Source organism: Sturnus vulgaris, chromosome 5 (assembly GCF_052056855.1).
Source record: "Sturnus vulgaris isolate bStuVul1 chromosome 5, bStuVul1.hap1, whole genome shotgun sequence".
NCBI classification, from domain to species: Eukaryota; Metazoa; Chordata; class Aves; order Passeriformes; family Sturnidae; genus Sturnus; species Sturnus vulgaris.
This window is the reverse complement of record NC_142247.1, coordinates 65,802,604-65,817,959: the sequence shown is the minus strand read 5'-3', so window position 1 is coordinate 65,817,959 and position 15,356 is coordinate 65,802,604. Positions and strand designations below refer to the sequence as shown.

At 35.2% G+C, this 15,356-nt stretch overlaps 1 protein-coding gene across 1 annotated transcript in view; it reads left to right on the top strand.

The window, feature by feature from the left end:
• The window catches only part of SEMA3E (semaphorin 3E), a 129,529-nt gene that overhangs the window by 56,885 nt on the left and 57,288 nt on the right, over positions 1-15,356 (top strand). The window contains exon 2 of the mRNA XM_014884319.2: positions 10,657-10,817. Coding sequence (XP_014739805.1) covers positions 10,657-10,817 — 161 coding nt within the window. The remainder of the gene's footprint in view (positions 1-10,656; positions 10,818-15,356) is intronic.

Below are 15,356 nucleotides of genomic sequence, written 5' to 3'. Positions count from 1 at the left end.
CTGGTATAATTTAATATCTTTAACAGCAATATAGTGTGAGATTAAAACCATCCTCAGGAATTTTGTGGATGTCACCAAGCTGATGGAAGTAGTGACAGCCCCTGGCTCTGGCAGGGGGTTATGGTAAGTGATCTTTGAAGGTTCTTTCCAACCCAAAACTTTCTATATGTCTATGATTTAATCCCTAGATTTCTCTGGATTTCTGCACAACTCTTCAGTATACAAAAATGAATCAGATGTATCAATCCTTCATTCTTATAGTATGTCTGTTAATTCTAAACATCAGTAGCCCTTGTGAGAAATAAAGGACATAAATTAAATTATCTCATGTTCTACCTTCTGTAAAGCCAGCTGTAAGTAGAAAAAACAGATTGACCCCAAAACATCTGAAATTAAGCCCCAGTGTTAAACCAAGCACCAAGATGAAGGTGAATTTCTAAATTACAGTGAAGAAAGAGCTAATGAAGGAACACTCATAAGTGTATAGTGTTTTACATCCTGTGTAAAATGATTTAGGACAGAGTCATACTGAGACAATGTTCCATTTTGAAGTGGGAGAGGTTTATGGGAGATTATTTATGATTACCATCAGATCAACTGAGGATATAGAGATTTTAATTGTAATTTCAGGAGACTTTCTCTGTTCTAATGTAGAATTCTCTTCAATGTAAGACGGGGTTTTGTTATCATTGGGTATTTTTCTAAAAGCATCTGAAAGCCTTAGGAGCACAAACAACAGCTGAAATTCAGTACAGTCTATTGTATGACTCTTAGATAATCAAATGTGACATGAGAAAAGATAATGTTTATATCAACGTACAATAAACTTTTAAACAAGCACTATCATTTTTCTGTTTTACAAAATCCATCAGAAACAAATGAATAGTATGGGGGGGGAAAGAAAGGGAGGATGGGTAGACTTATCCATGAAGGATGTGTTTGAGGATAATATGCAACAGTCCATAATGCAATTCATAATAGTTACATGACCATTAATAGCTGCCTATTATTGATTTAATTCTCCAGTTACACTATTTAGGATCAACTGTGTTGAGTTCTACCAGCTTAAAGTCAAATGGCAGAAGAATGTTTTGACTGTTAAATTTACTAAGCATTACTGATTCTGAAAGGTTTCAAATATGTCCTAAGTTATTCAAATGAAGCTTTTTTCTGTCTCTTTCTTCCAAGGCATTTACTTAACCAGCATTTTACAGATAATTAGGCATACTGAGGGAGAAACAGAAGAGACAACAAAGATAGCTATTTCTATGTGTTGCACATCACTGCAGTGATTAAAATGGCAAACATTGATAAAATACAACCTTTCTTTATTTATAGAATGCATTTTGGAGTGGAATTCATCTACAGTTCATTAGGTATCTAAAACTTAGATTACATTCTTAAAAATTGGATTATAGAAACTACTATTTTCAGATGATGTTTGATTGGATGTTCTTATAAATGAACTTTAAAATGCCTTTTGGGAATACCTTTTTCTTTTGTTCTGATAAAAAAGACAGTTGGATAAATACCTTAAACTAGACACCTGACCTTGAACAAAACAGAAGCTGAATATGACATATCCTACCCTGTAATATAAGAGCTAGAATTCTTTCATAAAGTTCTGTGTCACAATAAAAAAAATTAAGGCAACTAAAAGATCTTTAATGTATTCAGTTTTCATTATATTCAAAAGTATCTGAGTTGTATCAGGAAAAGCAGGGTCAGATCATGAATATATTATTGCCAGTTAACTCACATGAGGGAGACCTTCCAAAGGCACTGATGGAGCAGCTGAAGGCATCTCCTTTCTGTGAATTAAAGTGTTCCAGAGAAGATATTCTGCCAAATAAAAGAGCAAACTTTGGATTAACAAAGTGTTTATTTGTAGATAAGTCTATTCACCGCTGTTTATAGAGCTTCTATGCTCAGGGAAAATTGAGTTTATTTCAGTGTGTGAGGTGTAGCAAGTCTTTCTAAACTCACCTATGAAATATTGTCTTGAACTCTGCATGTGCTGTAATTTATTCACAAGAAAAAAAAACCTTGAAAACTTCCTTTCATCTTTTTAGTTATTTCCATTTCAATTTTTCCTCTGCCTTTTGCCTTTCTTACAATGCCTCCTTTCTCCTCGATTCTGTTTTTTTTCCTGTTGATGACTCCAGATAGCCTTACATACACTGTCAATCACATGCCATCCTGCCCAAGAGCATATGCTGCTGAAAATCACATGAGGTAGCTCCTTTTAATCCATCTTTTACAGGGGAAATTCAATTTTAACAGCCATTTCAAATAGCATAAACCCCTGACTCTTGGCATCTTCATTTTAAATGAAAGCACCAGATTCTCTTTCTGTCAAAACACAGGATCTCTCCATAGGAAGAATTCTACTCTTCCCATACGGGTGTGGTAATAAGCATGTAGTAACTGGTACACCTTAATAAATCCTCAAGAGACTGGATTGTCTGTGTTTCATCAGCAGAGGTCTGTGATTATTTGAACCATATGTATCTTCTAAAACTCAAGTTTTATAAATCGATTATTTCACTTGTTAACACTATTAAGATATTAAATATAATGTAAAACATCTTCTGTGAGTATAATTTTAAAAGGATATTTCTTTCTGTGCTAGCTTCCTTAGAGGTACATTGGATGAAGTGCATAAAGTTCACAAAGACAATTTCATGGATGCTTGTGTCTTCGATAAACTGGAATAATCGCACAGTAAAAAATTCAAATTTATATTTCTGCTGGAATGTTCTAATAGAAAAACACATTTCTGAAGCTTTCCATCATACAGTCTACCATTCAAAAAGAAATTTATAATATTGATGAAGATATTTATTATCGAGAACATTATCGTGTATTATCACATCCTACACTGCTTTACTAAAAATAAGGATCATTAGGATTTGAAGCTGCTAGAAATTTTTAGGCAGCTACATTATGCAAGTCACTGAGGCCTGGGAGTCCATAACAGCCACAGTGTTATGTCATTTTGAATACGCAATTGTTTGATATTTTCTATCACAACCACGTTTCTGATCTGTGTTTTCAGATAGCATTTTGGGGATATATGTACCTTTTCCAAAATAAACCCCACTGGTAAGCTAAATAATTTTGGATAATAGAGTAATAATAATAATTATAACAATAATAATAAGAATAACAATGATAATTTGATAAAGGTGTAATGAGTACATCAATTTACCATAGCAATTTTTTTTTAATGAGTGCCAAAATCTAATACTGAAATGGATTAAAAGACAAAAATTCTTCACCACTCTGTAAGCAAAAGCCCTCTAACTGGAAATAGATATGGAAAAAATATAGTAAGCTTAATTTAAAATATTTGAAATTGTTATTAGTGTTGAAAATTAAATATTATCATTAAAAGTATAATGAATGGCAGACATCATTTATATAGTAGTTTAACATTGAAAAGACGAAAATTCCTTCTCATTCAGAGTTGGGTTTTTTGTCTGTTGTTTCTCAGGTTCAGATAAAATACAGAACGAAAACTATTTTGCCTATACTGTTACACATCTATTTAATCTATATTGGTGCTGTGATTACCTAGGTCAGAATTAATGAACTTAATTAGGGAAGATGGCAGATGAGCTCTGGATTAGGCCTTCTATGAGAAACCAAACTATCTTACTGCCATAATAAAAGCCAGCAGGATCCATAAATTGGGTAGGGTCAAATGTGTTAGTGTCAGAAAACAAATACCACTTCAACATACATGATTATTTAGCAGGTTCTGTAACTGCTTTCATTTGACTTATGAAGAGGTTTTCTTCTAAAACAATCTTTAAATCATCCATAATTTCTAGGCAGGTATGATTAAAACCCAAAAATACCAAGTTTTTATTACAGTGAATTTAATTTCTTTTCAAGTATTAGTAACATTAAATTGCATATCAGATTTTTTTTATTGGACCAGCATGTAATTCTAGAAATGTATCTTAAAATTGCTGTAAACCCAGCTTGTACGAAGATGGTGTCTGATTATCCTTAAGCTGATACACACCATAGAAATTTCCACCAAAAACTAAAAATATTGTAAAATACTGTGTAAGCATACGTGTTTTTTACTGTTATGTAATATACCAACACTATAAACCCTTCTTGTAATGGTTTTATTTCTGTTGTTTAATGACTAAAATCAAACCAGCTGCAGTGCTAATAACTGAATATGCTATTTTACTATCAGGGAAGAAAAACTATTTTCTAGATGTGACCAAATATACATATATTACAGTATATATGTGACATCTAATAGTTTGAAATGGAAATATCAAGGATTAGGATGAGCTATCATGATTAGCTGTGTTAAGGACTTTAAAGCTGCATAGACTATTTTCCATCATTATCTGAGTAGAATTAGAAGAAATAAAAATATTTCCTAAGATTTATTTAATGTTCCAGATTTAGGTTATTCCAATATTCTTAGGAGGAGAAAAAGTCCAAATAATGTTTTGTCTTGCATGCAGATTTGAAACTATTCTTGTCTCCCCAAACTGTACCTTTTAATTTCAGAAACTTTTTCCTCTGTAATTTGGACACACTGACAGGGAAAGATTTTGTTTGAAGTTCTGACTATAATTTAAGCTTCATCACTAAATCCAGAACATTTAGAGGAAGAGAACCAAATAAGCAAAATTATTCATGGGCTTTGCTGCACCGGCTCCCTTCATGAAGCCAATTACATTCTCCAAATAAAGCTCGACAGCCAAACTCACCTGCTGTTAAGAGCAGAGGTTGAATCATATGAACGTAGTTATGGACTAATGGGTTTTGGTTGTTGTTACTGGAGTTTGCTTTCTGTCTCCTACCCTGCCAAGTTTCTGAGGCATCTGCCTGGCAGCCACATAGATAAAACCTCAGCTCAAGCAGCAAAAGCTCATACTTCAGTCTCCCTCACAGACTTTAAACCTATCTCCTACTGATTCATCTTCTCCCAATAAAACACTAAAGTGTCTTAGGAACAGTATTTTAAAATTTTAGTGATATCTTTCAGCATTTCAACTACTCTGGATTTTTCAGTTAGTTTACTATTTGCAATTAATTCTGCTATTACAGTTCTTAGCTCAGATTTTGCTACCAAATCTCATGCAGGAGGATTTACTTTGGCTGCCTCTGGCCAGTTAACACTGTCCCCTTTTCTACTTTCCAACCAGTTCAGTTCCTTGCTGTTTGACCTGAGTTAATGTAGCTTTCCATTACCTGAAAAACGCTATCATGACTCTACAATTATTTTTACAGGCTTATATTTTACTGAGGACTGTAAGTAAAGTAAAGTAAAAATCGTTAATCTCACATTCAGCAGAATTGGGGGGTTTAGGTGAATTTTACTATTTTTTTTCCCCCGGGAAGAAATCTTCTGCCTCCTGCTACTAATTTTATATGGAATATTACCAGTTAGAGGTCTTAACCTTGTCAAAAAGATTCAAACACTTGTAAGTTTCTATTTTTGTCCTTGTGATGGATGAGTCTTTAGAGTACCCTCAAATAAACATTTCCCTTAAAGTACCAGTGTTTTAAAACAGAAGATACATATATTGACCTGTAGTTCATAAACTGTGTCACAGATATTTCAGGCTCTCCTCAATGTCTCTTTTTTTATTCCTCATTTTTGTTTTTGTCTCTTTCTTGTCAAATGTAAGCAGATTTTATCACTTGTCAGCAATATAGCAAAAAGCTATATTAATTAAAATTACATAGGGTTCACAAAGCTCTTGTAAAACTTGTCCCACTGCACTATGTGTATTCCAGGACTATGCCATAAGATGTCATTCAGGTGCTCACATTACCTAGACTTTATTTCAGTGGCCTTTTACATTATTGATGGGGACAGAAGGTAACCCCAGTCATTAACTCTCCCTGTAAAGCAGCACTAAACATCTACCTTATGTGGACTCATTTGTCAGTGCCTTGCATCTGGAAAACATCTTTGCCAGAAGAATGATCTGCAGCATGAAGTAGTGTGGGAGGTGAGAGTATATTTCTGAAGAATTTAAAAGGGGAGCCAAAGATTTTTATGAGGGCAAAAAAGGGCAAAGGCAACAGATTTGTGCAGTTGTGGTGATGTAATGCTACGAAGAGCAGAGCACAGCAACAGCAGCTTTGTCACTTCCTGAGCAAAATAAAAAAGATTAAACATTTGCAGTGATATTTGTCTATATTCAAGGTCCAAAGTTATATATTACTCAAAATATGCATAAATTCTGAGAATGTGTTATAAATGAAAAGTCACTATACTCTGGTTGCTGTGGAGCGGCATTGAGATTTTTGCATTTAATTTTCTAAGCATATTTATCAATCATTTATATTTTAAAAATATTGAAATAAAAATAGAATTACTTTTTTTTCTAATGGAAGAAACGACTGTTCTAAAATAATCTTAGAAGTTAGAATCATATACGGCTCATTAAAATATCCAAGAAATTGCCTATTAAGAATATAATTAACATTGTTAGACTAATGTTTAATAGAATCCATTTTGACAAATAGGATACAGTATGAATATGTTCACCAAAGTAAATCTGCATTAAGAGATAGTGTGTTAAGCAAGATCAGTTTGAATATTTGCCAGCAAGCTCTGTCAGACAGATAGCAAACTATCAGGTTTGTTCCCAGCTTTTAAAACAGAAAGAAATAAGATTTGTTCTATTGTGACATGTCATTCAGCAGTCCAGACTTGCTTTAAAGCTTTCACAGGTATAGTGAAGTGCCATATAGGAGTCTGTAAATATTGAAGCAGTCGTTCCTTTGTTGAGTAAAAAGCTGTTTGTACTGCAATGGTGTGAGTATAGTTATAGTCTTGAGTCTTTAGACTAAAATGGCAAAGCACTATAGCACAAAAGATAACATTTTCTCAAATTTATGGATCAGTACTCCAGAAGATTTGTTTTTACCAAAAGATAAGAGTCCTTTTCTTTTTTTTTTTTTTCTGTGTGCTGAATACTAGCAATATATTCACCCTGAATAATTCATCAATTTATCCTCTGTGTCTCTGGCTTTTTGCTTCCTTATGCAAGATCTTTGCAAAAAAAGTTTTGGTTTTTGTTTGTTTTGTTGGGGTTTTTTTGTTTTTTTTTTTTTTGTCACAGAAATCTATAGAAACTCAGTAAAAGGAAGGGTTCTGCTCAAGTGAAACCCTTAGTCACTCACACGTGAAGGAGAAGCCGAGGATTTCTAGCTCATTGTCTGGAACGGTTTTTATAGTTTGTTGAATATTAAATATTTGAATATTTTTTTTGCACAGTTTCAACAAGAAAATGAGAAAGCATCCATCCTTCCTTACCAATCTAGTAGCTAATTACTTATGATTAGACCTCTTTACAGAAGGAGAAAAATCTGAGTTTCAATCCATTTAGAAAAGGAAATTGACCTCATGTCTGTTATTCCTCAGGTGACCGATTTAGCCATTAGAATATTTAAAAAATGTTTGGTAGCACTGTATTTTCTCTGGCCAAGTTGCTGAAGAAAATTGCACTTGCACCTGATCTTGCAAGTGTGCTAGATGTACCCAGCATAAATGTGGACATTAAATCCTAGTATTAGGTAGAGGAACAACCTTTTTTTTGGATTATGTTTAAGATTAGACATTGTCTAGAAATTGATTTTTTTAATTAAATGGTATCAGCATGACCAGGAGTGCAACTCTTGACTCCTCAAGGAATCTGTATTTACTAGGTGAGCCTTGTGAGCATAAGATTCTTCAAGGTAGATTTTGGGGAAATTTGCTTAAAACTTTGAACACAAAAAGTTGTTTGTGTTGTGATTTCAATGACCAAGTGGAACTCAGCACTGCCAAGTGCAGTGATTTGTGTGTCCAGCTCTGGAGCCCCCACACAAGAAGGGCATGGACCTGTTTGGAGCAAGTCCAGAGGAAGCCACAGAGATGATCAGAGGACTGGAGCACCTCTAGTATAAAGACAGGCTGAGAGAGCTGGGACTGTTCAGCCTGGAGAAGAGAAAACTTTTGGAAGACCTTATAGCACTTTCAGTATCTAAAGGGGCTACAAGAGAGCTGCAGAGGAACCTTTCACAAGGCAGGTGGTGATAGAACAAGCCATTAGACATTACAATTTAATGGCTCTGAACTGTAAGAGCACAGGCTGAGATCAGTTGTTACAAATGTTTTACTGTGAGGGTGTTGAGACACTGGCACAGGGCATCCAGAGAAGATGGGTGCCCCATCCCTGGAAGTGTTCAAGGCCGGGTTGGACAGGGCTTGGAGAAACCTGGTCTTGGAGAAACTATGGCAAGAGGGTTGGAAGCAGATTATCTTTAAGGTCATTTGTGATTAATTACAAAATCACTCTCCAAACCCGACTGCTTGTTGTTTTCCAGCCCTTTCAGATGTTGGGTTCATTTCTGTTCTTGTCTCTACCCCCACAGCAACCCCCTGTCTGTGTAGTTTGCTGGATGTAGTCTTAGGAACATCTCTCTTTACAAGTTCAGTCTTGAAAGACATTTATCATTCTCAGCTTCCATTTCAGACAATAAGATTCACAGGTGTGCTTTGCAGGACTGAGTCTTATGTGAGCAGTTATCAGTTTATGTAGAGAATTGTTCACCATTATGAGAACACATGAGTCATATCTCTGATCTACATAAAGAAATATTGTCTCATTTACAAACAATTTGCCTTCAGGACAACATGAAAATAAATCAGGGAAGCCACCACAGTAACCTTTTGTTGCTTGTATATAATTAGAATTTAAAATGCAATTCTTTTCACTCTGAGACCGATTAAAAATTAAAATATATTGAATGATTTATATTCTTGCAAATAAAAAGTGGCTTTATTTAGGACCAAAAGTGTATTTCTATCTCTGCTTTCATTTAATTTCTAATCTGTTCAGAAACAAGTGATGTTCTTCCAAAACAGCAATCTGCTCATTTGCTTGGCGACAGCAGGCTTTGAAAGTGTCATTTCCACATTGCTGTGCAGCTGTGTGCTGAGTGTATCACTGTCAAAAAATGTGCATCTATCCACTGGTTAGTATGCAATGCTTAGACAAAAACGTCTCTTGTTCTCTTCACCATGATGTTCCTCTCTGTGACTTAGTTTTCCATTTGTTAAGTGAGGCCAGCCACACACTGGTACAACTACTTAATAGATTCTGCTTGAAGATCACTCGAGAAAGAGTGAAATATGTGAGGCTGAATTTTTACTACAACTCCTTTGATGTAAATTTTATCATCTAAGGAAACAGCTTTCAGAAACTAGTTACTTTTAGCCTCTGAAAGGCAGAGGCTAACCTGAAGTCAGCCTACCTAGTAAATGGAGCAAAGCATATTTATCCTATTACTAAAACCACTTACAAAATATCACTTACATATCACAAAATTACTTACAGGATCACTTACACAATATACTTAATATTTTAAAATTAATAGGAATGGTGTCAATTTGTTGGATTAAATTAATACTCATTTCAAGCATTAAATTTCTTGCTTACAGAACATCAGTTGTGGTTTCTGTGTTGCTGTCAACATGCAGCATGGACAAATGAACATAACTGCTGGTGTGGCATGTGAACAGGAGCCTCCAAACTGGATGGGGTCTTTTTTGTCTTCTCTAGCTCAGGAACAATCCCACTTCTTCCAACATCGGCTTCAGGACCACAACCAAACAATTGAAAAAATTATGCTTATGGAAAGCTGTGAGGATGAGCATATTTAATTACTTTGGCCAAGAATGATTTCTTCAAAATAAAAGAATTTGCCACAGTACAGACATAAGAGCATAACTGCTTTCCCCCAGTCCAAGCTCTGTCCTTTTGGACAGAGTCTGAGGGTACTGTCTCAATTGACTCCTTTTGAGGCTTCTCAACAGCAAAATGATTTTCAGCCTCTCTGACCTCCTGCAAGCCAGGTTGTGCTCTGCACCACAGTGCAGAAAGATCTCCATGCTTTGCCTCTTTCTTGCTTCCTGAGGCCTGAATCCAAGTTTCTGCAACATTACCCAGAATGAATTTTCTTTTCTCAGTGGAACTGGCTTTAGCCTGGATCATGTACAGCTAAGCCTCAGATTCCCATATCAAGTCAGTGCATTTCTTGACAAAATCAGAGTTGGAAAATTATTCATATGCATTTCACAGATATCATACTGTTTTAATATTTAGAATTTAGAGGCAATACATTCAGTGAACTGAGTGAGGATAGTGTGAGGCTTAAAATCCACAATGCCATCCTCCTAAAAATACAAACCCAGGTAAAAATAGTATGTACACTGAAAATCTGGAGTTTGACGTACCTGAAAGACAAAGACACGATATTCAGTATTTTTTTTCCAATTTCCATCATTTCATTCATTTTTTTCTCCATTTGCAGTTATTGTTCTAAGTACTTTTTCCTTTTCAGAAAATATCCATGAGAAAACTAATTTTCATCCCTCCCCATCTCGTATTTTAGGCATAAAGATTATGGTGCAAAGACTCAGAGACAAACCTCCTGGAGAACTGGCTTAGTTTGGAAATTGTTCCCAGGCGTTTCGTGTCTCTTTCTTACTCAAAGATTATATGATTAGCATTTTAACGTCCTGCAACTTCTCGCCCAGTTCCCTAGGAGGATATGAAAATGAAGCCACGAAAGCTAAGCTCTTTGGTATTTATCACGAACACTCTGATTGTGTTTCAGAGCTCTGGGATTTAAACAGGACGTCAGTTTTTCGTAGCCCGTTTGGATATCTTGGACTCCACGTAATGCTGCTGGATGAGTATCAGGAGCGGCTGTTCGTGGGAGGAAGAGACCTCTTGTATTCCCTCAGTTTGGATCGAATCAGCGACAACTACCGAGAGGTGGAGTAAAAACCCAGATATATATATTTATTGATATTTTTTATATATATATATTGGTCACTTCATGTCACAACACAGGATATTAGAACTTGCATGACTGAGGCAATAATAGTGTTTTTGTAGGTGTTTTGTGCACAAACTCTAAGGCCATATTTATATTTATGAAAAATATACTAATTGACTTCCCCCCCACCCCCCTTCACCCATAAGGCTCACTCTGGATGAAGAGACCTGGGGTCATATAACTATTTCCCACTGAATTTCATCATGATTAGAGATGTTTAGAGCACCTCACATTTGTAGACATATCATTTCTGTATCTCCACTATATTATTGAGGAATAAAATCTCCCTGGTATTTTTGGGGAGTTTAAAAAAAAAAATGTTAAGGGAAAAAAATTAGCATGTCAACTATAAGAAATTTTCAATAATTTTTTAACCTTCTTTAGAAATTGGATTTTGCACAGGTTTGAGCCAGAGGCTCTATTAGGTAATGACTGAAAGTGGCACTTGAAGGCTACTTAGTGGTCTGTGGGAGAAAGGTGGGTTAAGTCATAATCCCACCAGACAACTCAGTACATTGCAGAAACCACAAGTGATTGGCAAACTGACAACTCAAGTGGAGAGACTGGAGTCTGAGCTGATGTGAGCCTTGGATTCCTTACTCACTTCTGCCCTTGGAAGCTAGAATTGGAAATACACAGTAGCAAGGGAAGCTGGCAGGAGAGTTGTTCCATTGTTCAACCATTTTGAATCCAGATAAACGATTTCTTGAAATATTTCAGAGTTTACCTTATCTACTTCTTTAAATTTTTCCAATGTGTTTTGATATATTTTCATTTATTTGAAAATTAATAAGTAGAATAAAAATTGAGTAAAATTAAATGAAGTCCCTTGGGAGAAATACTTTTGTTGATGTTTATACTGAACTGATCACTGATGTTTAAAATTCTTTTCTTTCTGCCTCTTTGCTAAAAGTGAATATTACTATTGTTATGTCAACACTCTGGCCAACTTTACCATAAGTATCTTTGCTTATCTCCAAGCATAATTAGCATGTTCCACTACTGTGAACAGATATGATATGCTTTATTCTTTTTATGAACATTTAAGATTGTCAATCCTTGATATGGGATATGAATCTATACGAATCAGGGAGGCAATTTGAGATTTTATCTATATTTAAAAAAAAAACAAAACAGAATTTAACTCGTCAGGTAGCAGAGTTACATACTGAGCTTTGTTTCTCAACAGTGAGATATAAGTTAATTCCTTTTCACTTTGATACAAATTATCAATATCCTATGACAAGGTATTAGAGCTCAGGGATATGAAAATATTTAGATAACATTTGTTTCTATAAAATAAGCGTTTTGTCCCCACTCTCTTCTTCCCCATTTGGCCGTAAATCTGCTAGGAAAGATGAAAGATAGAGCACTTCATGCTTCTGTCCAACCACCCTCATCCCATCTGGACACACTCTAAGTTCATTGCTCCCCTTCTTGTTTTTAAGTGGAATATCAGCCATTTACTCTGAAACCATGTAGAGCATGGCAAATTTGATGAAAACTCTTCTTGCCTTTTTTTTATGCAAAAGATGAGAAAATGAAATAAATGAAGCTTGGGCTGACATGTTTTAGAAATGTGATCTCACTGGGACCTAGTTCCCTTGAATACAAATGTCATGAGCTTTTTCTGTTTTTCTCAGTGTTCACTCAGTGCAGATCTTATTCAGGGATTGTTAGGGAAAGAATGATCATCTTACAGCTCTATCATCAAAAGTGTGGAATGAGAGATTTCTGTTACAGGAAACCTTAATTGCTAAGATACATTAGAGAAAATTCCTGGAGTTGAGAGACTGGTTGATTAATTATTACCAAACTTGTTAATTAATCTGTCTTTAACTGTATGTTGGTTAGTCTTTGACCTTTTCTTTTAGACTGAAGAGTTTAGCTTAATTAATCTAAACTAGAAGTATATAAGTGAAGTATATAATCCACTGAAATTATATGAGTGCAGGCAAGTTCCTGGGTTTTATTCTCTCTCTGGTAATCAGGATAACTCACTATCTGCAAAAGAAAGGTTTCATGAAGTTTTGGGCAGATTCATGTTGATCTTCATCTTCTGTGACTCAGAAAACAGTTTATATATTTTAATTCATAGTCACCCCTTTCTCAACAATTTGGAATATGAATATGCTTTCAAAATTCCAAACTGAAATCCATTCCCAACTGGAGATTTATGCCTTTTGCTGTAAAATGACCAAATAATTCAGTTCTAGCCAGTATATTAGAAGTTATTAGTAGTTTTCCCAAATAAAAACAACTAAATGCTGAGTGGACATAAAATGCTTTTGCATTGAGACCTGTTGACTGCCAAAGTAACCCAACATTTCCAAAAAACTTAACTTGTGATACATATGAGGTATGCCTTCTATAAATCTGTATTTAATAGACTACATGTTTTCTTCAGGTTCAATTCTCTTCAGCTTTCAAGCACACTGCAACACTCTGAAAGGTAGATAGATTATAGCTTTTTCATGTAAGCTAATGGCCATTCATATAAATCTCTATAAAATTATTTTAAACACATTTTATCCTCACCAATTTTCATATACACTAAAAAAAATACCTAAAACTGGGGGGAAAAGCCTTCAGGGAAAAATACTGCTACTGTCATTCTTGTTTTGGTGGGGAAATCCAGACATTTGGGTTGAGCTCTCAACTGTGGCAAAAATCTTTCAAGTCACCTTGGACAGGGAAAAACTCTCACTTCTCTATTTGTCAACTAATGTTTCTTTTGCTTATTTTGCTCTTTGTTTGTCTCATTTAATACATGCAGAATGTATTATATTTTTGCTTAGAGTATTTAACACATAATGCTCTAAGTTTTTGGAACAGTTACTTGGATGTCTTGTTTCTATGTGAAGAGTGTCCTAACACTACGAAGTAGCAAGAATGAGGGAGAATGAAATGTGAGTATCAGTGTTTACAGAGAATCAGAGCCATATAAGCACTTGAAACCTTGTGTAAAGCCAAAGCTTTGTAGGCACATTCCACTTAACCTTTGCTTTCCCTAAGAGCTCATTCCCCTTGACACCATATTTGGAATAAAACCTTACTCATAATTGAGAATTGGTCCAAAGCCTTAAAGGCTTGTAGTGATCTAACAGACTGATAGAGAAAACTTTCTTCGGTATCTGGTGCCAAATTGGTTTTTAAAAACATTGCAGTGCATTGTAATTGGTGCCAGAGAGGATCTTTGTTTACAGCAAACTTGAGCCAGTGCCAGTAGCTCATCACCACTGGTCAAACAACTCATAGAGAAGGGGGACCTTTGTTCCCCCTTTTGGCTCATGTTGGAGTGAAAATAAACTGCTCTTCCTATTTGCACACAAATTCCTTACAATTAGCTTCTTCAAGAGCCTTAGGAAGATCTGAGTCTGAATAGCAACCTTCCCATTTCTCTAAATGGGCTTGTGCAGGCAGATTTCAATTGTGCTGTTTCTCACCTAGTGTGAGATGGCTCCAGATTCAGTTTTTTATCTCTGTGGTAATAAATTATAGCAACCTCATCATATATCTTGCCTCTAGTGAAGCTCTACTTCCACTCCAGAGCTGGCTGAACACAAGTCTGCAGGAGCAGGGCTTGCTTGTGTCTTCTTTGAATACTGTGTAGGAATGTGCACAAATGCAAACTGAAATAAGAAGCACACAATTTAGTGGGTCTGATTATCCATTGGAATAATCTTCCAAGAGGGAAGGTGGCCATGTATTTGTTGATAAATATATACAATATCCAGTCATCAGCAGACATTTTTAAAGAATTTGTGCTGCAGCCAAGCATAAGTTAGCTGTTAATTAAGCAGCTTTTTTTTATGTTAATTTATTGACTTAAACTGAGGATGGGCTGGTTGAATTGCTTAATTGCCCTGTCACACATTGGAGTTCAGACTAGAATACACAGTAGTCTATTTTGGCCTAAGGTGATATAAAGTTCATATAATTTCTTTAAATTAATTTTCAGTATAGATACCATCCTGTTTTTTAAGGCTAGTGGCTGAATGGAGGGGATGTTTGGAGACACTAATTAGCATTCCAACTCGAATTAAAGTTTCCCCCATATCTGTACTGCCTTACAACTCCATTTTTTCCCATTATGAGTATATTTAAAAATATCTTTTTCCTTACAGTGATTTACCCTTTACAGTGCTAAAATTACATCATCCAGGTCTCAAGGATAAGAATACTGTGGTACAATAGGAGAAAACATCACTGAACAAGCAATTTAAAATTTTAATTCACAGTAATCTGAAGTGGTGAAAAATCTTGAAAAATTATGTTTAAGCGAATAGTTATGTCAGGACTGCAGCCCAGTGGAATGCATGCTAGTGTGATGCTAATACAGTCTATATATCCAGGGAGATTTCCCAAAATACTTATTGATAGCATGCCAAATGACTGTAATCCCAGCAGAGAACAAATTAAAAATTAAGGGTGGTAATTGTCACATCTCTAAAACATAAACATCAGGAAAAGTA